The sequence below is a fragment of the Cinclus cinclus genome, chromosome 3 (assembly GCF_963662255.1).
Source record: "Cinclus cinclus chromosome 3, bCinCin1.1, whole genome shotgun sequence".
In the NCBI taxonomy this organism is placed as follows: domain Eukaryota; kingdom Metazoa; phylum Chordata; class Aves; order Passeriformes; family Cinclidae; genus Cinclus; species Cinclus cinclus.
The window spans coordinates 81,896,992-81,920,091 of record NC_085048.1 but is presented as its reverse complement, the minus strand read 5'-3'; the positions used below and the strand labels follow the sequence as shown (position 1 = coordinate 81,920,091).

The window sequence follows — 23,100 nt, the reverse complement described above, 5'->3', positions numbered from 1 at the left end:
ACCAGGTGGGGATGGGAAGGGGTGCTCTGTGTTGCTGGGAAGGCACTTACCCAGAGTGCTATTGTGTTCCTTTATTAATAGCTGCTACAGGAGATGATGTCGCCTCTCGGTGTTTGAGAGTAGGTGTGAGGAGGAGGCAAGGAATGCTGGCTTGAGCTGCTCCTGTATGATGTTCCAAAAGCAGAGCCTGAGTTTGCCAGCAGCAGCCTTATGGAATTAACCTGTTTTGGCTTGATTATTAGCTTAAAAGCCACTGGACCTCATAGACTTTTGCCTAACCCTTTAAAGGGCAGAGGTCTAGGTGTTGCCCTTCCAGATAATGCCTTTACTGAGCCCCTGACACCACTCCTATGAAAGGTGAAGGGCTGCTGCTAGAGGCACCACAGAGCAATGGCTCTTAGAGCCGTTGGAAGGAAATCCATCGTCACTGCAGGACCTGTTGGGCTCTCAGCACTGTGTGGTGAGTGAGCAGCAAAGACCTGATGCCTTGGCACTTAGGTCTCTTCGTCCCCTCCTGTGTTCCATGGGAAAATTACTCTCTGTTTCCAGGGTATTTGCAGCAGCCCCAGCACCTGCTATGCCCAGGGCTGCTGCATCTCCTGCATCACCTTCCTCTAAGCTTAAGAACTACCTGGTCTGTAAGCAGGGCTGCAGCTGCTGCTGTGGTGCTCTTCTGCCTCATCTGGGACTGTCTTGGGAACTCTATTTTCTTCCTCCTCCTTTGCTGCTCTTGGATTTTATAGACATGAAATTCAGTGTTTCCCATATCCTTTCTGAGCTTGCAAGAATCAATGATGTCACAGCATCACCAAATCCTGATCTTGTAAGTGTGGTAGCACTAAAAGTGTTCTGGAATGGAAGGAGAAAATTGATCTTACCTTACCAAAGAGTGATTCTGTGGAGTCATCCATGGTGCCCACATCACCTCAGGCTGGTAAAGTGAGTCACTGCAGTAGAAATGCTGGAGTTTGTGCTGCAGCCATGCCAGGGTGCTGATTCTAGGGGAAAGCATTTCCTTTGTTCTCCTGGTAAAGTCCTAATGCACAGACTTCCATCCCATCCTCCTCTTTCCCTGCTGCAGGACAAGACATTCACATACTGTGCTACAGCTGCAGTAGCTGCCACATTTGTGCCTGGCATGCCCTAAGCAATGCTTAGCTGGGAAGGCTTTGGGAAATGAAACACAAGTTTGAAACAGAGTTCTCGGGCCAACATTGCAGCCTACATTCCCTTACAAACATCAAAACTCTAAGGTGCAAGCAGTGTCCTGGGCACACATTTTTGCCTCCAAACACATGTACACAGAAGGGACAGCAGGAAGTGGAAAACTAATTAAAAGATGATGGGGTTTTTACTGTGAGCTGGTGCTGTCAGGTTGGCAACACCTTCATAAGGCCAGATGGACCCTGAGGTCCCTTAAGGGCACCTGCAATGCAAGGGTTTGCCAGCATCAACCCCAAGCAACTACCTGACATTGGCAAAATGGGAGCAGAAAGTACTTGCGTGTCTCTTCTCGCACACTTTGCTCCAGGAGCTTCTCTCTCAATAGCCTGGGCTGCAGACTGGGAGGCTGGCACATAGTGTATTGGAGAAGCCCAGCTCTCCCTAGGCACCCCTGCCCCCCCCCCAAGCCTTGGGACAGGCTGCTGCAGGGCCTTGACATGCTGCACCTTGATGCCATAGGACTCACTTCAGGAAGGTCCTGGGATTGTTGTGGTGGTAGCAGAGCTGAGCCATGTAGAGGATGTTAAAAGCATGCTGAGCCACAGGCTCAAAAGCTGTGGGGCTTGGTCCATCGGATCTGGTGCTGCACTGAACCATCTCCCAGAGACACTGAACATATTGTAGCATGTCCAAGCTCAGCCCCGCAGTGAGACCGAGCACCTCAGGGGCAGGGAACCAGAGGTGACCTTTAAAGGTCCTTCTCAACCCAAACTGTTCTATGATTCTGTTATTCTACATGCATAGTGATAGTGTGCACTGAACTGGTCACATCACACATGTACACGTGTAATCCAGGAACCCAAGCATCCACAGATCTAGGATTCTGGGTTAACACTTGCAGGCTCTCACCCTCACACTGCCCTGCACTGCAGGCTCCCTGTTCCTGCAGCTGCTGCACAGCACACTCAAGGCTGTGGAGAGGAACCATGGGCTCAGCAGCCATGGCAAGGTGAGACTTCCCAACCCTCTGCAGCAACTCAGGGCTATGTCAAGTCAGTGCTGCTGCTCACCTACATCCCAGATTCTTGGGAAAGGAGAGAAATGGTTCTGTGCTAGAAGTGTTCAGCTGTGGGACAGGCAGCATGGGCTGCGCAGGAACACCCCATGGCTGAATCACCCCTCCAGCTCTGCATCCCCAGCTTCTGGGGAGCATTTCTGGGGAAGAGAAGTTTCCACCGCAGGAGAACTGTCCACAGCAGCATGCTGAGCACCCGAGGAGGCAGGAGAGGCATTTCCTGGGGAATCCCAGCAGCCCACCTTTGTCTCGTGCTTTCCACGCCCAGCTGGTTCCCTTCGAGAGATCACCGGCACTTGGCATTCGGCTCCTCAGCCTGGATTGCAGCTGGCGTTCCCATGCTGCTTGCAGAGAGGCGTGACTTCCTCAGCTGCAACCCGAAGCTCCTCTCTCTTCCAGAATGCACCTGGTGAGCCCACAGGGCTAGGAGAATGCTTCTGCTGCCCCCTATATCTCCTCCCATCAGCATCTCAAATGTTGTCAGAAGCAACCTCTCGGCTGGGAGCAGCCCATTTCCATCGAGGGTTGAATTTTGATTGATTTTTGTCATTCTGGGTCACTGGAGGGTGGCTGTGGGGTCCCAGGGTGTCAGCACAGAGGGAATGCACTGAGGTTGTCATGGTGTTATGCAGTCTGCATCCAGAGAGCCGTGTGCTGCTGCACCCCCCCTGCACTGCAGAGCTGCTCATCCTGCAGGTGTGTAACAATGGCAGGCTCTAGTAGAAAGGTGAGCAAAGCTGCACACAAAGCTATATCCATGACCAGCTCCAGACACTGGGGTGCTGCTTCCCACGACATGTAATGGCTCCCTTGAGACTGGGAGGGATGGAAGATGACCCTGTAGAATCTGCTGTGGTGTAGACTAGAAGGAGCTCTGTTGTGCCCGAGTCTGTATTGCACCCAGTGCCTGTGTGTTGACTTTCGTAAGATGGAGTTTACAGACCAAGATGTGAAGTCCTACCATGCACAATCACTTAAGACTCCTATGGGGGCTGTCACTCTCAAAGTACTGGTGTAATTCCAGTCCAAAATCCTAACCCAAAACCCTTCCTGTGTTTTCAGCTGGCTGTGGGATCACTATCCCAGAACTAGTGCCATCACATAGTCTGTTTTTTCTGGGACACACCACCCTGAGCCTGCTGCAAAAGTCCCTGAGGCTATGCAGGCACTGGGTTACTATTCCAGTCCCCAGCCAAGATCCCTACATCTCCTAGTCCTTGCCCAGCCTCATGTCACGCACTTTACTCTTGCTTTGCATCAGAGGTTGCCTGGGCTTGAGCTCCAGGAACAGGAAGATAAATCTGAGTCTACATAGACCTTCTTTTCACATGGTGAAAAATTATTTACACTCGGGTTGGGATTTGCTGCTCTACTAATTTTGTTGTCTCCTCGTTTGCCTGTTTGTCCCACATTCCACACAGTGTTTCCTCCCTCCCTCCCCCTTCCTTCTCTCACTGCCCTCATGGGTGTCTTTCCTCTCTCCTCCTCCTGACTGGCCAGGTTAGGCATATGCAAGAAGACGCACAGGGAAGATAATCCACCAACTCAAATATCACTGAGTTTTACAGAAAAAAGGGGAAACAGGCAAAACTACATGACCTTTAAAACAAGGAAGTTCTCAGGTTCCCTCCCCCACCCAGAAGTGGTTCCTCTGCTCTGTTATAACCTTCTCCTCCTTTCCCCAGCATTTATTTATAAGCACCATCAATAATTAAGAAGCTGCCTGCCTGCCTGCCTGCTTGCCTCAGCTGCAGTGTTGACAGAGGCATTTCTGACGTTTCCAGGCTCAGCCTGACTGCTTTGCTCACTTGGTCTTTTAATTTTCTTCCCCTGCCTTGTTAGAAACACAGGAATCACCCACCTGGAACAGACGACATCCAGAGAGCCAGGAGAGTTTCCTGCTGGAGCTGGTTTCCCCAAGAGGGACCCAAAAGTTTCTGGATTTCACAGCACTGCAGCAGCAGGATGAGCTGGGATGTCTGGGGTGTCCCTACCACGGGCACCACCCCTCCATACCAGGGGCAGGTTCTGGGAGAAGAGACACCCCTGTCCACATCTGAGGGCCATGGAGCTTGCACTCTGGCATTTCTGTGTGGAAAAGACAGCAAGTGAGGGCTCTGCAGCTGGGGTTCCCAGCCCTGGGGGAGAAGCATCAGCCTGGGCACCCAGCCAGGGAGATGGAAAAAAGGAGAGACCCACCAAGCAGTGCAGCCAAAAACCACAGCTGAGTGCAATGAGTTAGCCCTGGCAGGCAGAGCCAGAGGCCTTACAGTAGAGGGGGACAGCTGGACTTAGAACCAGGGATAGAAAGCTTTACGCTGGTCCAGAGAAAGCACCACAGGGCATAATTGGGGGACAGACCAGGCACAGAGGCAGCAGCTGGGCTTGGCACATTGCTGGCACTGCAGAAGTCCTTGGGAACACTCCAGGGTGCTCCTTGCAGGTTCAAAAGCACCCTACAGGCATCAGTCAATCTCTGACCCTTGAACAAATCTTCAAGTGTAGGGTGTCCAGACAGCCTGGCTCAGCAGCTGCAGGCTCTGCCCAGCATGCCAGCCCAGCTCCCTTTGCCAGTGCAATCCCAATGCCGAACAGGGCACAAGAGGGAAGCCCAGTGGTTCTCCCTGAGCTGGGAGATGCTGCTGGACACAGCAGAGACTTTCAGGGAGGCAGTGGCAAAGACCTGCAGTGGGGGAGCATCTGGCAGTGTGCACCCAGCTCCCCCAGCACACAGCACGATGCTTTGGGGCCCTGCTCCACCAGCCGAGCCCCGAAAGGGAACATCAAGGGGACCGTGGCTCTGCCATGGCCCCCATCCCCTGCAGTGAGGCCAGGGAGCGCCCGGGAGCTGGGCGCAGCAGCAGGAAGCAGATCTGTCACAGAGCATGGCTCTGGGGGGACAGTGATGTCAGCTGGCAGCTCCACAGCTCTACCAGTGCTGGGCTCTGCTGGGTTGGGTAGAGGGCACCAAAGGACAGTGTCAACTCAGCATCCCTTGACGCACAAGCTCCCAGGCTGTCCTATCCCATCAGTGTCCAACTCCCACCACAGTGACCGCCCCAACACTGTTCTTGCTGTGCTGGGGTGAACAGGGCCCCCTTCTGCTCCCTACAGTTGTCCTACAGCAGGCCCTGCAACTCCTGATACGAGATACATGGAGCTGCTCCTGGGAGACACCAAGGGTCTGAGAGATGGAAAATGTGCCTCCTTCCCCGTGTGCCCCCACCTGCCCAGCTGAATCCCCTCCCACTCCTCTCCTTCTTCTGTGGGTCAGGCTCCAGGGAGCGTCCCCAGCCTCCAAGGGAAGGGGTGTCTACCTGTGAGGGGTGTTGGTTGTTCCCTCTGCAAAAGATATCACAGCCAAGCTGGCCTTGAAGGTAAATAAGGCAAGCAGGGAGGATGCCCTCATTTCAAATATAACAAGGACCATGGACCTCTGAGCTGCTTTCTGGTGGCCACACAAGGGAAGGATGATGCCCTGCCTCCTCTGGGATTTTCAAAATCTCATGGTGTGCTAACCCTGCCTGTGCTATAGGACCTGATCCTGCTTCACATCCCTCTAGAGCAACTGTTGCAAGCATTTGGATTTATCTAAATACAGCAAAACAAGGAGAGGTGGAAATTGGGGCAGGGACGGGAATGACACAGAGTCACAAGCTAAAATGCAAATCATGAACCATCCTGTGGGGGGAAAAAAGAGACCATGCAAAACCAATGGATCATCTCCATGAGAGTGCTGGAAAACAGCCTCCCACTAACTCTCATCCCCAGCCTGGTAAGGGAAAAGCTTCACACCTGCTCTGAATGTCGTGAAGTCTGCAACAAGCCCAGACAGGAATAGAAGTCACTAACTAGAAGCTTTCCCTCCTCCAACCAAATATGCAGCCAGCTCTCTTCTCCTGCATGGCACCCCAACTTGGGTCACGTGCCCGCTGCCAGGTTGGTTGAGTGGTGATGCCAAATCTCCCTGTCACAGAGCCCTGCAGCCAGCAGCCAGGTGGACAGGGCAAGGCAGATGTGGCCAGCGCAGCCAAGGGAAGCTGGCTACAGCTGGCATCCTTGGCAAGGACACAAGAGCACCCCATTCACTGGGAATTGAGGAGGAGGGCTATCAAAATCTCAGTGATCAGTGTTTCTATATTAACTACCTCCCTCATGACCTGTCCTCATGCAGCAGGATGCATCTCATATCTTCTGTGCATGTCTCCTCCTGGACCCTACTAAGGGTCATGTCTTCCTCATCCCCTCCAAGTAGTTGAGTGGCAGCAACCTGGCAGTGAGGAGACACATGCTCCAGGGAAAGGACGTGTGGGGATTGCTGTGACACAGTAGTGATAGCAGAGACACTGGAGCTGAGGCAGTACTAATGGAGATGCCTATCCTTGAATATCAAAAAAGAGCCAGCAAAAAATGCCAGAGTCCCTCCAGGAAAAGGAGGGATTACTCAAGAAACCAGCCAGTTCTGAGCCAAAAGCAGCAGGCGCTGTGCTAACACAGCTATCTGAAGCAGAAAGGCTGGAAATACCTGAGCACATCCTCCCTTGGTTCCTTTTGCTGTCCAAACACAACCCCATGTTCCCAGCAGAACTCACAAACAGGATGTTTCTGCTGGCCACAGCCTCTGTGACCCACTTTCTGGTAGGGCAGTTGCTCTGCTTTTCCCCTCCTCCTCCTAATTTCAATATAGGGGGCCTGGGCACTTATCCTACCCAAGAAGAGCTTGCTAAACCTTCCAATCTGTAGCTACCTTTGCAGGCAGTTAGAGCTGGTGAAAAACTCCAGACAAATAAGAAATTTTCCAACAAGAAAAGAAGGAAGCAGGGCTGTGGGAGCATGGAGGAGGCATTGGCTGTGGTTGTGTCCTCAGCATTGGTTGTTAATTATAACACAGAGCTGGGCACAGAGGGGAGCTTCAGACTAAGTCCTCTCTTCCCTGGCACCCCTTGTTCCAGGGCTGTGCCAGTACCTCCCATGTCAATTCCACTGCAACTGGGGCCGAAGACCACAGAAGCTGGCACAAACACAGCAGCCTGAAATCTGGCAGTGCTGGTTCTCTATCTCTTTTTCTGTAGATTGAAGGGTGGAGAGAAAGGGAGGGGAGCCTGGCACAGATCCTTCTCGAGCCTAGAGTGCCATCTGGCACTTGGATGCAACACAAGGGGCTGAGTGGGAGTCAGCAGAGGGACTTAAAACTTCTGGTCTGACATTGGAGGGATCTTGGAGAGAGGGAAAAAGAGAGGGCTCCAGAAGCAAGGAGACAGGGGTTTGCAAATGGGAACCAGTAGGTCCCTGGGCACAGATCCTGCCTGCTGGAAGGTTTTTTTGATTCAGTCAAGAAAACATATGACCTAGAAAAAAAAGCTAATTAAAAACTAAGAGGCAAATGAACTGTCTTGCCTGGGAACCATCAGCTTGGGAAGATGGGACAGCCTTTTCCCTCTTGCCCTGCTGCAAGCAGCAAGGGTCAGTGAAGGGAAGGGGTTCCCATGGTGGAAAGTGTTACCAGCTCCTAAGCTGAACCAAGAAAGGAAAAGATCTAAGTTTTCAAGGAGCAGTAAAGATTAACTGAGGCACTGTGGCTGTTCAGGTGGGCAGGACAGCACAGAGGTGGGGTTTTGAAGTGTAGCCTTGCCAAACATCTTGGGCAAACACCAATGCAGAGGATATCCTGCCCCAGAGCCAGTCTGGGATGTACAAGAAAAATTTAACAGCCATCTGCATTTGCTTCCATCTACTTGGAGGTGCTTCCTAGGAGGCACAGCCTCCCAGTGGATGAAGAAAACCTCCTGCACTTTTTATGCAGTATTTTTGAAGTAACCTGGATGAAGGAAACCTTCCTGCTTCAGAGTTCAGGCCAGAGGTGCACTGGTGTGAGAAGAACAAAATTATCCCCGTTGTGCAGGTCATATCCTGATTAACCTTATGACAGCTAGACTGTGCCCTGCAGAAGACAGGGGGCAAGTCCAGGAGTATTCTGGGACTGGTTTTGCACCAGCAAGGGAGGAAGGATACCCCTTTTCACAAACCTTGGTGTGATGCATGATGAGGGGGATGCCAATCATAACAACAGGTCATATTCCCTGATTATTTGTTCCCCCTGTTTTGCTTCTTTAATTAATCTCAAAAGAGAGAACATCCAAGCCACCTGCACCCTCAGCCTGTGGTGGGATCATTTATCTCACCCCCTATGGGGCTCCTGTGTGCCACTGGAAAGGCCAGGCTGAGGGGAGCTGCTGCAGCCTGTCAGCTGGCAGGCTCTACCTCCTGCCCTGTGCCCAGCAACCACAAGCAAGACCTGTGGGATATCCTGGGGAGATGAGCCTCCACTCCTGTTGTCAAGCTCTGCTCCCCACAGAGCCAGTGCAGGCAGCAGATGGGCTGGCCTTTCCCTGCCAGCACAGGCAAAGGGGCTGGAAGGTAGGAGGTAGAACCAAATCCAGTTTCATTAAGGGTAATTACCATTCATCCCAGGAAGCAGTATGAAAAAGAGCCCACGTTCTCCCCATCTATTAATAGCTGACAGCAGCTGCAGGGTTCCTGCTGGGACCCAGAGAGAGCAGAAAGCTTTGGGAGAGCAGCCTCACAGAGAGCATCCTGCTCCCCCATCCTTTAGCACTGGCTGTACAGGGGCAGTTTTTCTTCCTTCCAGGATGTCATTTGTTTTGCTGCTTCCCCCAGGGCTCCAGGAACTGCTGGCTGCTTGTAAGCAGTGTTTTCCAGCAACAGCTGCAGGGAGCCAGCCAGAGGAGGGTCTGTAAATAGAGCTTTGGAGCCAGTCCCTGCTCCTCGGTATCCTCAGTTTTCTGAATCCTGCCCAATCCAAGCCAAGTTGCCAAGTTTTGGAAACTTTCTGTGCTCCTCATTGAAAGGGTAGAAGCCATTCATGAAAGAGGAGTCCATCAGTGCCGAGGACAAACCTCACTGGCTCCTACCCCAATGCATCCCTTTGGTGTCAGGCAGACATCAAACACCAGTAAGTTCCTCTCAAACCTGACCTTCAGCTGTGCCCATGGTTCTTCTCCCCAGAGAGATGAACTACATCTGACAGATGGAGGTTGCCTTGCTGCAGGCATCAGCTAGAGAGGCTGCCCTACATGGAGTACAGGACTCAAAGGAAATTATATCCTGGACTGGTGTGGTGACTTCTGGCCATTGTGGTGTGATGTGAGGACACAGGAGGGCTGCAGGAGATGCACTAGCAGAGCTGACCAGGAGGACACAAGCACAGAGAAGGGTATTTTCACTCCTACCTCCAGCTGCCACTGCAAACAAACAGCCTGCTTATTTGCTGTGGGCAGAAAGCTCACCAGATGTGTTCCTGCAGTCCCTGAGGAGACAGCTGGTGCTGGTGTAACTGGAGAGAAGAGGGAGAGGGAGAGGGAGAGGGAGAGGGAGAGGAGAAATGCTTGGCTGCAGGATGTGTTGGTGGCTGGGCAAAGCCAGAGAGGATAACATTTCTAGTCCATCATGCTGGGACACTAAAAAAGGTTGTTACCTTACAGCCATAGCTCTGTTTCCAGAACAGCACCTGAATCTTCACATTAGCAGCAGAAGATGCCCCGTGGGATGTGTTCCTCCCACACATGGCACTGCAGGACCTGGCTCCTGTCCAATTTATTTGTTGTGATATGAGGTTTGATTGTTGTTACACTGTCCTCCAACTCCAGGCAAAGCTGGCAGAGCTGATAATGCACAACACTGTCACAGGTGCTGTCTGGGGGAAATCTGAGATCTGGTAGCTGGAGGGAAACAGAGGGCACCTGGGGTCTGCTGGTAGGACAGTGCTTTAGTCACTAGGGGCAGGAAGCGGCACCTTCCCTCTTCCTCACTCTCAGATGTCAACAGCGGGGATGGGAAGGAGCAACTGCCACTGCACACCCCACTGGGAACAACACTAATGACTACACTCGTGGAAATAAATGTGAAGGTAGAGAAAGAGTTAACATAACTATTTTTTTGACTAACACTACTTCTTTTCAGCATATGATTCAACACCTGATTGCATCAATTTTGACAACTGACTGCAATATTGGGCACTGTTGTCTGTGGGAATCAATGACTGGGTTGACACAGCTGGATTCTGTTGGACTGTTAAGTCTCCAAGACATGACAGTTGCATTATACGGGACATGAGGTGGAATAAAAACCTCAGTGTTGATGGCTTGCTGAACACTCAGCTCAGAAATTGATCATTGTTATGCAGGCAGGGGTGCTGTTTCTGTGGATCTGGTTTGGCTATCTCCTTTGCAATTCAGGAGTCTGACAGAATGTGTGCATGGAAATCAGTGCAAGAGAAAATATCTTTGGTTTTATGTAGCTCCCATTTCTGCTTTTCAAGGTCTCAAAAGTCCTGGAGATGTGCTCCCAGGAGTAGCATGGTCAGTGTGAGGCCAGCATTTGTGTAGGGCTTTGCAAGGGTTCTGACTACCCCACTGTGTTAAACCCCAGCTTGACTCACAGGCAGTGTCACTGTCTTCTGGGGAGTTGAGTGACAGAATCAGGCCACACCTAGAAAAAGAAGTACATTGCTGCCAAGGTCTAACTTTCCATCTTTGAAATTCAAAAAGGAAGCCTCAGAGTCTTGATCTTTTTTTTTTTTTTTTTTAAATCTATGCCTCTTTGCATTTGTTGTTTTGTTGCTGAGCCTTTGGGGTGATCTAGGATCATGCTTTTAACATCTTCTTCATGACCAGGAGGTAAATTTTATATGAAAGTCAGCACAGCTTGCTAAAACTGCCAGCTATTATGGGACTTGCAGGACTATCACGAGAGCTGGCACCAGTGTTATGCATGCTCCCACAGGGCACAGGCTGGCTGCACTCCTCTTGTGCCCGCTACATCAGCATTCCAAATGAGTGAAAGAAAAACCTGTTTCAGGCTGGAAATGCCCTGGCAAATACTGCAATGTTTAGATCTGAGAAATGGGAAAGAGGAGATGTATGTTTTCATCCCCTTGTTTACTCTTTATATTCCACAGCATGATGCGTGCCTTCTGGCCTTTCCCCACCTCTGTAGAAGCTGCTTAACAGCAGAATGAAAAACGAACAGGTCAAGAAGAGATGAACACGCAGCAGATGGACCGAGATCTTCTTACCATCAGTGGAGCTCTCAGATTTGCTTCCCTCCCCTTCAGACCTGCCTGTGATGTCGTTCTGCCCCAAAACATGAGGCCTTGAAGCAAGCCCGTTTCAGGCGCACACAGCATACCTTTAGCTGTACAAACGTGCAACGAAACGGGTATCTTGATGACAGCAATGTATTCACCCTTTGAATAGTGACTGGTACCAAACCATTCGCAATGCACACCTTGCTCCATTCTTTCCATGATGCCACAGCAGCTGCTGCAGGAGTGCCCGGAATTCGGCACCCCCTCCCTCCCCACCGGCCCTCGTGGAGGATGGCGGTGAGCTCACACATCTCCTCTGTGCGGGAAGAGGGGGCTCCTACTCACCGCGGCACGAACTCTCATCAGCCGCAGCGGGGCGGGGTGCCGGGGGAGCGCCATCCCAAACCCCGTCCCTCTGCCTTCCTGCTGATTCTTTCGCCGCCCTGGCAGTGGGCAGGCCCTGTGACAGCGCCCAGCGCGGGCTTGGCTCGGGACGGGCTCCCCGCGAGCCCCACGCGTGCCCGTCGGGGGTCGCGGCCCGCGGGAGCCCCGCCCCGGCAACGGCCGCGTCCGTGGAGACAGCGGCGGTGGCGAGCGCGGGGGCAGGGCTGGTCCCGGTCCCGGTCCCGGTCCCGGTCCCGGTCCCGCAGCAGCAGCAGCAGCAGCCGAGTCCCCCAGCCCCAGCGGTCGGGAGGGCCCCGCGCGTTCCCGCCCCGGTGCTCCCGGGGCTGGGGGCAGCCAGCGCCCGTGGCCCGGCTCTTCCACGGCGGTTCGCAGGTCGGACTCGTAACGAAGCGGCCGCCCTAAGGAGTTTCCTTCTTTCTCGGGGTCTCTTGGCTGGCTGGGGGGAGCGCAGGGCCGGCATCCCATGGAGCTGGGCTGGTGGGGCTGGCAGGGGCCGCGGCGTTCAGCAGCATCCAGGCGTGCTCCTTGGCCCCTGGGGAAGGGAACCCTCGCCGAGCCTCGGGGGGCGGCACGGCGGAGCCGGGGCTGCGGTGGGCAGTGCTCAGGTCTGAAAGGGCTTTTGCTTTTCTGACATCCCACTGGGGCAGTGGCCTTTCCTAGGTCATGCTGACAGAGATCCAGGAGCACAGTTCTGGCTCTTCACGCCGCCAGGATTGCAGTGGTGGCATTAACCAAATTCCCAAACGGCCAGCTGGCCTCGCTCTGCCCAATCTCCCATTACAGACAAATTTCATTATATCTGAAGCTAAATTGATTCCTCATTTGGCTTTTTCTTTTTTTTTTTTTTTTTTCAAACTCACTTCAAGCCCATTGCAGTGTCTCAGGCCCTGGATTAGCCTGCAACACAGTGTTCTAATGCACACTTAGCATTAGCCTTTGGGAGTGCCACAGAACATGGCAAGTCCCCCCAGGTGCCAGTGGGATTAGTGGTGCTAGCCAGACTTGGGATCACTTGCCTGGACTATATGTAACAGCATTAAGGTCAGCACACCTGCAGAACAACTGGAATTTTCAGGGTGCTGCTGCAGTGGCCTAAGGGGTTCCTCAATTAATGGGCAGACAGAGTTTCAGTGCAAATGCAGTCTTAGCTGGGGCATGACCACCCTCAGAAATAATTTATCCTGCTCTTAGAAACTCTCCAGTGAGCACAGTGTTTACAGTTGTTCATTTCTTGGATCTCTGTAATGCTGGTAGGAGCATCAGCCAAAGGTCACCAGTTTCCATACAGCTCTTATTTTTTGGTCTCTCTGGGATTTGGAGTGAATGAAAAGAGCAAAAATATTTTATTTCCAGATCAAAACAGGTTCAGATGAAGAAGGTTTGTTAGGCATGTTAGTAGCAGCATAATTTGGTTGTGTGAGTAGATTTCTGTCAGTTTCTCCTGGGGAAGGGAAGTGTGATTTCCTTTATTTTTTTAACAAGTTCTAGCATTATTTATTTTTCAGTCTGATCTGGGTGTTAAATGACAAAAACTATTTACTATGGAATTTACTATGTGGCTCTGTTCATTGTATATTGTCTAATAAAGTCTTTTTAGGATAGGTGACTGATGTGTATGTAGAGTGGGTGGGAAGGAGCGTGCATTAACAGTGCTGACTTGGTTTATTGATAGTGAATTAGAGCACAACCCCTATGTGCTTAGCAAACCCAGCTCTGAAAACTGGCTTAGAGTCTCAGTGCTGGCTGGGTGAGACTCCTGCAGCCAAGGCAGAGGAGGTGAGCAGAGAAGGAGGACCTTCCCCTGGTGACAAGGGCACCTGGCAGGTGTGTTCACCACGCTAGCATGGTGGGAATGGATGTATTAGGAGCAGTGGCTCAGTGTCAGACCTGGCACCACAGGCATGGGGTTGATTTGGAAGCTTTGCAGCCTTGCTCCTGTTGGCTTTGTAGTGAATGACAAGGAGGCATGGTGGAGTCAGCTGAGCTGACTGCTCTGGGGCTCAGATCAAGGGAAAGCTTCTCAGCAGCCTGGGCAGCTCTGCCTCAGGGCAACTGTGTCTCCTGCCCCAACTCCTGGAGCCCATTCAGCAGCCCTGCATGTGCCATGGGTTACCTACCCTCTGGAAATCAATCTGCCATCGGGAAACACGCAATCCAGTCATCTGCTGGAACAGACGGGAAGTAATCCCAGGCCACCAATGCTGCACTGGCTCTCCCCCACAGCTGACCTTTAATCATTGTTTCCAAGAGGTCAGGAAAGCCGTCAGAAGCTCCAATCAGCTGTGATTGGCCCGGGGGGGAAAATGATACAGATGCTTTTTGAATAGGACAAAGGACTGAGCAAGGAGAAAACAATTTTCCCAGGCACTTCTATTAATGCCACCTCACTGCCTTCTAGCTGTGTTTTGCCCTTCCACTGAAGTTCATCGAGCAGCAGGAGCTGGGTCTCAGCTGGATTAGTGTGCTGTGGAGAATCAGGTCTCTTCACCTGAAAGGTGGCCCATCATCATAGCACGTTTCTTAGGGCACAAGGACCTTTGCAGGGAAAGGACTCCCAGTCCATCCTCAGAGCTTCCTACCACTCATTCCTTCTCCTTCCACATCCACCTTTCATCAGATCAGGCTCCCATTTTATACAGCCTTTAGCTTTATTATCTGTACACTACTGCCTCCCAGGAAATACAGCTTCCCTGCCCTTGGCACCCATCATCCTCCTGCTTTGGGCTAGAGAATGACCTGCCTCTGCCATCTCCACCCTTTCCTGACTGTCACTCTCAGGCCTGCCTCAAGTGCATTTAAAGAAGCCTTTGCTGACATATTTGCAGCATCAATCATTTGATCCTCTCTCCTAGACCTCAGTATTTCACAGATCTCCTCTCTTCCCTCTTTTGCAGGCCCTTCCTCAGATGTCTTTTGGTGGGGGGATGCGGCAGAGGGAGTAACACTGGCAAAGCCAGCTCCAAAGCTTTCAGGGAGAGGGCAGTGCTGAGAGAAGCAACACCAGCTGGGAAAGCAGAGATGAAAGGAGCAACCTTGTGCAGGGGAAGGAAGGAAGGACTAGGATGGTTCATCTAGGGACCACTGTCTGGGTCATATCCCTCACAAAGAAGGAGCTGGTTGGGATCAAACCACCCTTCAGGTGGGGGATATAGTGGCCAAAGATACTACATGGCAGTTATCCTTCCACAGGATCCTTTGACCCTATGGTGGTGCAAGGCCACCACTGCCCTGAGATATCCTCTTGGACTTGCAGAAAGGTGTTCTCACCTCTGACATTGCCATCCACCTCTGCCTCATGTTCTTTTAGGTGTCCTGCAGCCTTTAACTGCCCAGTCCTGTGCTGCAGCCCTGTTAAGTCCAGTTAGCCCCAGTAAGGATCAGCAGGTGTCTGTATGTCCTGGGGGATGTTCACCAGACCTAGATGCTCTTGTGGAACCCAGAACTTAAGTGGATGATTCTTTCCTGGTGTCTTCTCTGCCTCTTCTAGACTGACTGGTTAGAGAACCATTAGGACTTCCAGGCAATAACCATACATGTGGAATTCTGAGATCACTGGCCTTGAGGTTGGAATAGGAAACAGCAAATGGAAAGGGAAAGATCTGGAAAGTTACTAGGACCAGGCATCCTTCCTTCTGTTCCAGGCTTTTAGCTCATATGCTTAGGCTCAGTGTGGTCTGATCAGGTCTGACCCATCTCATCAGTTAATGGATGTTTGGAAGGAGTTCAGCCAGAGAATAATGGAGAAAAGCAGGAAAAGAATACACTTATAATGTATTCATCTGTAAAGCATCTGTCTTTAGAGAGTCATAAGAATAGGCATATTGAATCAAACCAGGGGATAGCTGGTCCAAAACCCCATCTCTGACAGGGGCTAGAAGCAGACACGTGGAGAAGAGTAGAAAAACAATGCAAGTGTCTGTTCTTTCCTCTAGCACTCTCCCCACCTCCAGCTGTGTTCAGCTGCTCACACTGAGCCACATGACTTCTGTGTATTTCACCATTCTCAAATGGTTTCTCTTCCATGGACTTTTCTTAGAGTCTGCACAGACTCCTAGCATACACAGCATCCTGTGGCAAGAAAATCCCCAGGTCAATTGCAGCCTCTGTGAAGAACCCTTTACTTTAAGCCTAGTTCCTGCCAGCTTCTCCTATTATGTTTATTGGAAAAGACAGTCAACAATCAATTCCTGTCCATCCTCTTTAACAGCACTCTGAATTAACACCATGTTATTATCTCCTTATTGCATGTGGTGCCTAGAGACCTCTTTGCACAGGGCAGGGTATAAAGATGAGGCTGAGTAATAGTTGTTTGGCTGTAGTGCTTCCAGTCCAAAGCAGAGGAGTCAGGCAAAGGGCAAGAGTGTTACAGGAGAGCAGTGTGAGCTTACCATTAATATTGCTGGCTTCTTTCTAAAGCTGCCATATTCTTTTGCAGGTAACCACGTAGTGGCGACTCTCAAGGAATTTTCCCCTTCCTTCTCCTGAAGGAGAAGTAGGTCCTGAGCAAAGATGCAGCAGCCAGTAGCTTGTGACAAGAGCAGAGCCATTCCCTCACCATGTCCACTTGAGGCCAACCTCACTGATGTCTCCTTCCACACACGCCGTTGCATCACTGAGGATCCCAGTTGGTCCCTGGTCACTGTCCCCCACCTCACTGAGCTCTGCCTCCAGCACATTGCTCACAATTTCCAAAGTAAGTGGGAGCTCATTTACTCTAGGACTCATGGAGAGAGGGTCAGTCCCAGGGAGCAGAGGGTCAACAAGGCAGTGTGGCATGCAGCCCTGTCAAAGGAACAGATGGGGAGAAATATCCCCTTGGGCAGCCAGTTAAACAAACTGATTTAGTTGCTAAGTATGTATTTGTACACTCCTGGGCTGGCTGTAGTCCTCCGGGCTGCAGTCCAGGATACAACTCTGTACTGACCTTGTTCTATCACATCTTCTTCCATCCATGCTCTTCTGGACTCTCCTCAACCATGACTGGGGCTGTGCAGTTGCTGTTTCCTGCTCTCGATTCGTACAGGCGTTAGGGTAGTGCTCGAGGATGGAGCCCTGTTGTACTGAGTGCTGTACAAAGAGATGGAGAATTGCTCCCTGCCCAGAGGAGCTATCCTCTTAGTATTGTACTCACAGGCTCAGCCCTCCTCCATGGCTTCTGGTGGTGATGTGACAAGTTATATCCTCAGGCAGGGAATGTGCTTTTGAAGCAGGTGGACTGATGAAACAAAGCAAAACAGAAGAAGCATGTCTCATCCGAGAACTGACTGGAATGAGGAAAAGAAGGGCCTACCTGTCTTTTTGGCTGACTCAGTGAAGTGGCAGCAAAGACCAAAGATAGTTCTAAGGCTATGTCCACACTGGGACAGTAAGACAGTACAGAGGAGCTCAGTGCTGCCTTATGCCAGGAGCCAGGAATAACCTTGCAGTCCTAGCAGCCTGATCAGTCAGTTTGATGCCAAATGCACTGGACCTGCCCTGTGCATGCATAAAAGCAGTGTGCTCATTTTCATGGGGACCCTCGTGCTGTTACCTGAGCTGTGAGGCTGCACCTTGCCCACAGTGGGGCCTGAGTGAGCCTGAGTGAAGCTAGCCCAGCCCTGCCCATGTGTCCTACCTCTGCTTGTGTCATGGGGCTTTGCAGTGAAGGTCACTGCAGTGTCAGCTGTGGGACACTGGAAAACAGACTCCAGGAAGAGGCTGTGGTAAAACTATCAGTGTTCTTAGGAAGGGAATGCCCCAGAAACAGGGGAAATATAAAGCTAACCCCACTTTATGTTTCATAATCTGGTTTCCCATGCACAGGTAGGTTTCTCCACTGATGATTTTTGTTACTCAGCACAACTGTGTACACATAACCAGATATTCATGGTGTTAGTACACATGGCTTTCTCTGGCATTTTTTGCCACAAAGAACTTCCAGCAGAGAAGACAGCTGAGACTTAGGGAAAGAGACTCAGAGGAAAGAGACCTGGGAAAACAGAACTTTTACTTTAACAAGGGGGACCTAAAAGCTAGGAGTGCCTCAGCAAAAAGGAACAGGAATCAATTTGAGGTGAGATCAGTGCTTGAATTAAGATAAATAGGCACAAGGAGCTGCATGAAAAGCATACAGTTGTTCTCAAACACTGTTCTTCAATATGCTTAGAAACCAAAAGGTCCAGCAAATGGCAGGCCAAGCTCTCCCATCACTGTAAGGCTGAATTTGTTCTCTTGGGAGCAGAATTCCTGCTCTGAATATAAACTGCATTCAAACTAAGTTTAAATGGGGAGCTCAGTTTCTGGTGCAGTTCCCAAATATTTTGAGAGTAAACCCAATTATGCTGATGTTTCATTGTAAAAGTTAAAAATAATATATGGAAATATACAAATGAATCCTACATGTCTTCTGCCAACTTAGCTCTGTGCTCCAGCTTCTCACAGCTGAGGAGAGAGCCAATATCATCAGAGGGGAGGGCATGGGCACACAGCTGGGGGCCTGGGTAGAACCATAGTGCCAGCAATTGCTCCTGTGCCCAGACCAACCTCTCATTCTTGTTATCTCTTCCAGAGAACCCTATTTTGAACTGTCTTCTGCCTGAGGACCAAAAGAAGGTGGTGAACATGCTCTCCACCAGCCTTCCACTCACTGTGACTGCCAACATAGTAAGCCATGAGGACTACTGGAAGAGATGCTGCAAGGAGCGCTGGCAAGTGTGTGACGTCTCCAACTATGGAGACAGCTGGAAACGGATGTTCTTTGAACGTCACCTGGAGAATATTCTGAAGTTTTTCATCCCTAACACCACAGACCCCAAACAGGTCCTAGAGCTCATCCCGCTCTGCAAAGGCTACGTGCGGAAACTGGAGATCGATCAGTTCCTGCCACCTTTGCGGGTGGATCAAAAGGAGGAGAGCAATGACCTCTCTGACACAGAGGATGACTCTGAACTTGGCGAGATCTACATGCATCACTACAACCTGAAAGATCTCATTCCTGCTCTCCCTCACCTTGAAGAACTTCATCTCACTTATGGTGTGAAAAGCTGTGGCATGAACTTTGAGTGGAGCCTCTTTAACTTCACTGATCTGGACTGCTCCAACTTGGCTGCTGCGGTGAAGATGTGCCGTAACTTGAAAGTAATATACCCCAAACTGAACTTTACTCCCTCAGCTAGATCTTCAAATTGCCTGTGGATAGAAATAGAAGGACCAGTTTTTCTTGCTGGTAGCACCCTTCCTTTTGCAAGTAACAGACCCTGTCAGAGTGCAGAGATGTTAACCTGCTGGCCTAGTGCTGAAAAAAACACCTCATAAGGAGTTTTTGGTAGTTTTGCTCAGTAAATGCATGTCAGCCTCTCCCAGAGGAGCAAATTCCTCCAAGAACACCGTGGGGAAACACTCATACTCACTTAGAGCAATGAGGGATTTTCCTCCTAAGCACTAACAGTATCTTCAGCTCTGTGTTAACTGCAGTGCAGATACTCAGCCCCTCCAAAACATTAGTGGGTATTGCTATCCAGAGTGGAGCCAGAATGAGCTGGATGAACTCCTCACAGACTGGCATGCTTTGGGAAATATGGCTTCCAGAAGTGAAATTGCCTGTCTTATGGCTATTAAGATGCCCCAACCACACAGGACATTGTGGTGTGGTGCACTGGTGCACATGTTCATTTAGACAGGTTTGACTGTGATCTGGGGTGGGTTCTGCTGCTAGTTGCTGCAGATGTTTGGACAGCCTTATCTTGCTTTAATTTAGCCCCCAGTTAAAGATCTTGTGCAGTCAGAGGAGAGGAACAGGCATTTCCAGGAGGCAAATCCTTTTTCCCTAGAATAGGCATGGGACATCAGTGGCATGTCGTGATTGCTGGAAGTATCTGCCCACTAGGAAAGCAGTTACTTGAGCTTGCTAGCTAAAGGTGTCTGAAGTGAAGGGAGATGAATCCTGTCTGGTGGACCATAGGTTTAATTCTGTGATGATCTTATACAAAGCTCAGTGCAAAGCATTGCCTGTTGTAGTGACCCTGTTTTTTGAAAACCCACAGGTTTTCAAGCTGACGCGAAGCAAAGTGGATGATGACAAGATCAAACTCCTGGCCCGTAACTTGCAGTATCACCCTTGCTTGTTGGAGCTGGACTTGTCCCACAATCTCATCGGGGACCATGGGGCACAATCTCTTGGCAAGCTGATCAGCCACAGCAGACTAGAAGCCCTCAATCTGTGTAACAACCAGATCTGTCACCTGGGAGCTCAGGCTCTTGCTCAAGGCCTGGCTGAGAGCTCCACCCTGACCTCCCTGAATCTGCGCCTCAACTTCATGGAGGACAAAGGCGGGGAGGCAATTGGCTGTGCCCTGCTGACCAACACCAGCCTCAAGTCCCTCCATCTGGGAAGTAATAACCTGTCAGAGCCCACCGCAGCAGTGTTTTCCCAGGTCCTGGCTCAGAACACCACCCTGAGGAGCATCAACTTCTCGTGCAACCACCTGGGGCTGGTAAGCGAAGCCTCTTCTCCCTGCAGGCTATGAGCCTTCATGGTGGCTTTGCAAAACAGATCCTGAGCCTGTCTCAAAGCCACAGAGGCAAATGCATCCTTCACTTTTCATTCTTGCTATGATAACAATCAGCTGTGAGCAGGGAAGAGCCTGTAGCAGATGTCAGGAAAGGGAAGAACACCTTCTCTGCATGAGCATGCATTTATATTACCATTTACTTGTTACATCTAGCTCTGTTCTGAATCTGTCTTTGAGGCTTTGGGCTTTTGGGCAGAGAGGGATTTCCCCCCCAGGAAACTGAAAACCAGGAAGCATGTATGGGAAAAATCACAGACGCTTCGCACACGTGAGCATAGTTAATGATAGGCAGCATGAGATGAGGGTCTCATGCATATCCTCTGTGCTTCGGATCTGCTGTGCCATCTGTCACTCAGCAGCACACAGATAGAGTCACCCTTCCCAGAATTTCTCCTGTCCATCACATGCTCAGAGGAGACTGTTAGAAAATTGGCTTGGCTGTTGAGCTTCTTTAACTCACCCTGCGGCCCCGGAGCAGTGCGGTGGGTCAGGAGTGTCATGTCTGTGTGCTTGTAAGTGACTCCTAAAACATAAGCTTACATTTTCTAGACAGAAGAGCATCCACAGATCTTGCTACATCCCTAAGAGCTGCAGTATGCAACATGCCCACAAACCAGACCGCTCCTCTTCTGCTGATTAAAAAGAGCTTTAGAAATCTGAAACTAGACAGCCAAAAGCAATCATGCTGGCTTTTAAACTTTCTGCGCTGCCTCAATTATTCTCACTGTCAAATAAAGAGACAGCAAGACCAGCTGTCCCTGCTGGCAGGAATATTGGCATCAATGTTTGACAAGGGTTTTAAAATGATTTGATGGCAGAAAACCTTTTGTGAGCTCTGAGTTTTATGGTCCTGGACGTGGAAAACCATCTGAGCTTAATGATATAAGGGGGCAAAGGCTGGAAAGGATAGAAGGACTTTTGTTTAGTAAATAATAGTCTCTGTGCTTAGTATCTTCCTTCTGATGAGCCCATTTGTGAAGCTCCATGGCAGCCCAAAAGGTGGGTGGTAGTATTACCTTTGGAAAAATTGGAGGTTTTGCTAGAGATGCATTCAATTCTGACCTCTATACCCTGTTAAAGAGAGACCTCTTCCCAGTCCTTTTTGCTCGGCCATTGTTGGCAACAGGGCTAAGAGGCAGGGTTTTGGGATGAGGGGACCATCTAGATGTGGGAGAAGGGGCAGAAGATACCTGAAAGGGAATAGCAGCAGCAGAAAAAGAGTTCCAGTTGTCACATCCCTAAACACAGCGCTTCATGTATGGGGGGGAAATGCTTCAGAGTGGGTTGCCTCCCTAAGGCTACATCACATTTTCTGCCTCATGCAGGCTGGTCTTCAGTTACATGAGATATTCCCCTCAGGAAAGCCAACCCAGCCTGGGAAATGGCATCCAGACAGAAAACTGCCAGTTGGGGCTCTCATGACTGCCAAAATGAGGAACAGCACTCTAATCCATTTGTCCCCAGCCAGCAGTAAGCTGGGAACCAGGGGACAAGGGAGAGCAGATTCCTCTCAGGTTATCATTGCCAGATGTGTTACTAACCAGCATGAGCTTGAGAACTCCTGACATGGTACCCAGAGGGAGTCATTAGCATGTGTCACATCACAGAGAGCTGCATAAGGTTACACTCCTCCTCTGCACTTCTCCTGTGAGCAACATTTTGGACTGGGTGGAGGCCTTTATCCCTTTCAGCGCCATCTCATGGACCTCCTACTGAAGCAGCAGAAGTTGCCCTGGGGAGGAGGGAAAAGGAGCAATACAATTCTCTTTTGGACATCCTCCTTTAACCATCCCCTCTCATCCTTTTTCAGGATGGTGGGAAGAAGCTGCTTGAAGGGCTGGCAAACAACAAGACTTTGACTGAGCTCGATCTCCGCTATGCAGAGGTGGAACAGGAGACTTGTTTCCTCATTCATGATATCGTGTGGACGAATCGGGAATTGGTGAGGCAAGGATCTCTGCATCACCCCAACAGTGAATACCTCTGAATAAAGGGCTCCAGGGAGCAATGAGCTTTGGGTGTGCAGCCTTTTACTTCAGGGTCTTGGTATAATTTCCTATTCTGAGAAACACTTAACTTGTGGCTGACACCACAGCCTTTCCCATCCTCCCATCATTCAACATTTGACTTAATTGGAGAAAAACATAAGATCTAAAGGCATTGTACTAGCACCACAAAGTAATCTGCCTTGGCATGCCTTTGGTAGCTATGCAATCATTTGAGCTCAGGGCTTTGAGGTCTCCTGAACCCTAGCTAACTTTAGGCATAATCTTAACCCTAGGCAGAGAAGTTAAAGCCACAGAACAGGAGTTGTGGTTCCAAGGAAAAAGTTGAGGAGGGAGGCATATTGTGGCACCCCAGTGCTCCCCTTCATATTAATATTTTGTGCTGCAGAGTCATTGGACCTCTGGGCTTTGTGGTTTTCAGAACCCAAACTAAACCTTGGCCTAAACCTAACCTTAGGGTTAACCCTAACCCTAGGCCTAACCCTAACCCTAGGCAGAGCAGTTAAAGCCACATAAGGGTAGTGTGGTTCCAAGAAAAAAATTATGCAGGTGCAGCCATGTTGTGGCACTTCTGTGCTCCCCTGGGCATTCCTTTTTGAGGTGCAGAGTCATTGAATCTCTGGGCATAATGGTTTTTGGAACCCTAACTCACCCTGGGCCTAACCCTAACCTGACACAGAGCAGTTAAAGATGATCTAGGCTGAGTCTAGTGCCAAGACGAAAAGTGTTGAAGGAATCATGTTGTGGCAATCCTGTGTTCCCCTTGGCATGCCTTTTGTAGCTGCAGAGTCATTG

General features: G+C 50.5%; 1 protein-coding gene across 1 annotated transcript; it reads left to right on the top strand.

Moving 5' to 3' along the window:
• The first annotated feature begins 16,204 nt into the window (after nucleotides 1-16,204).
• Nucleotides 16,205-22,286, top strand: TCTE1 (t-complex-associated-testis-expressed 1). The gene is made up of 4 exons (XM_062489221.1): nucleotides 16,205-16,443; nucleotides 18,298-18,866; nucleotides 19,772-20,221; nucleotides 22,110-22,286. The coding sequence occupies exons 1-4, from the start codon at nucleotides 16,260-16,262 to the stop codon at nucleotides 22,284-22,286; spliced, it is 1,380 nt and encodes a 459-aa protein (XP_062345205.1). The 5' UTR covers nucleotides 16,205-16,259.
• The last annotated feature ends 814 nt before the right edge of the window (nucleotides 22,287-23,100 follow it).

Bases quoted from the DNA above. Each gene is read 5' to 3' on its own strand.
- TCTE1 (XM_062489221.1), top strand. From the start codon at position 16,260: ATGCAGCAGCCAGTAGCTTGTGACAAGAGCAGAGCCATTCCCTCACCA. The intron at 18,867-19,771 runs GTAATATACCCC...GAAAACCCACAG, and splicing joins AGATGTGCCGTAACTTGAAA to GTTTTCAAGCTGACGCGAAG. The intron at 20,222-22,109 runs GTAAGCGAAGCC...ATCCTTTTTCAG, and splicing joins CGTGCAACCACCTGGGGCTG to GATGGTGGGAAGAAGCTGCT.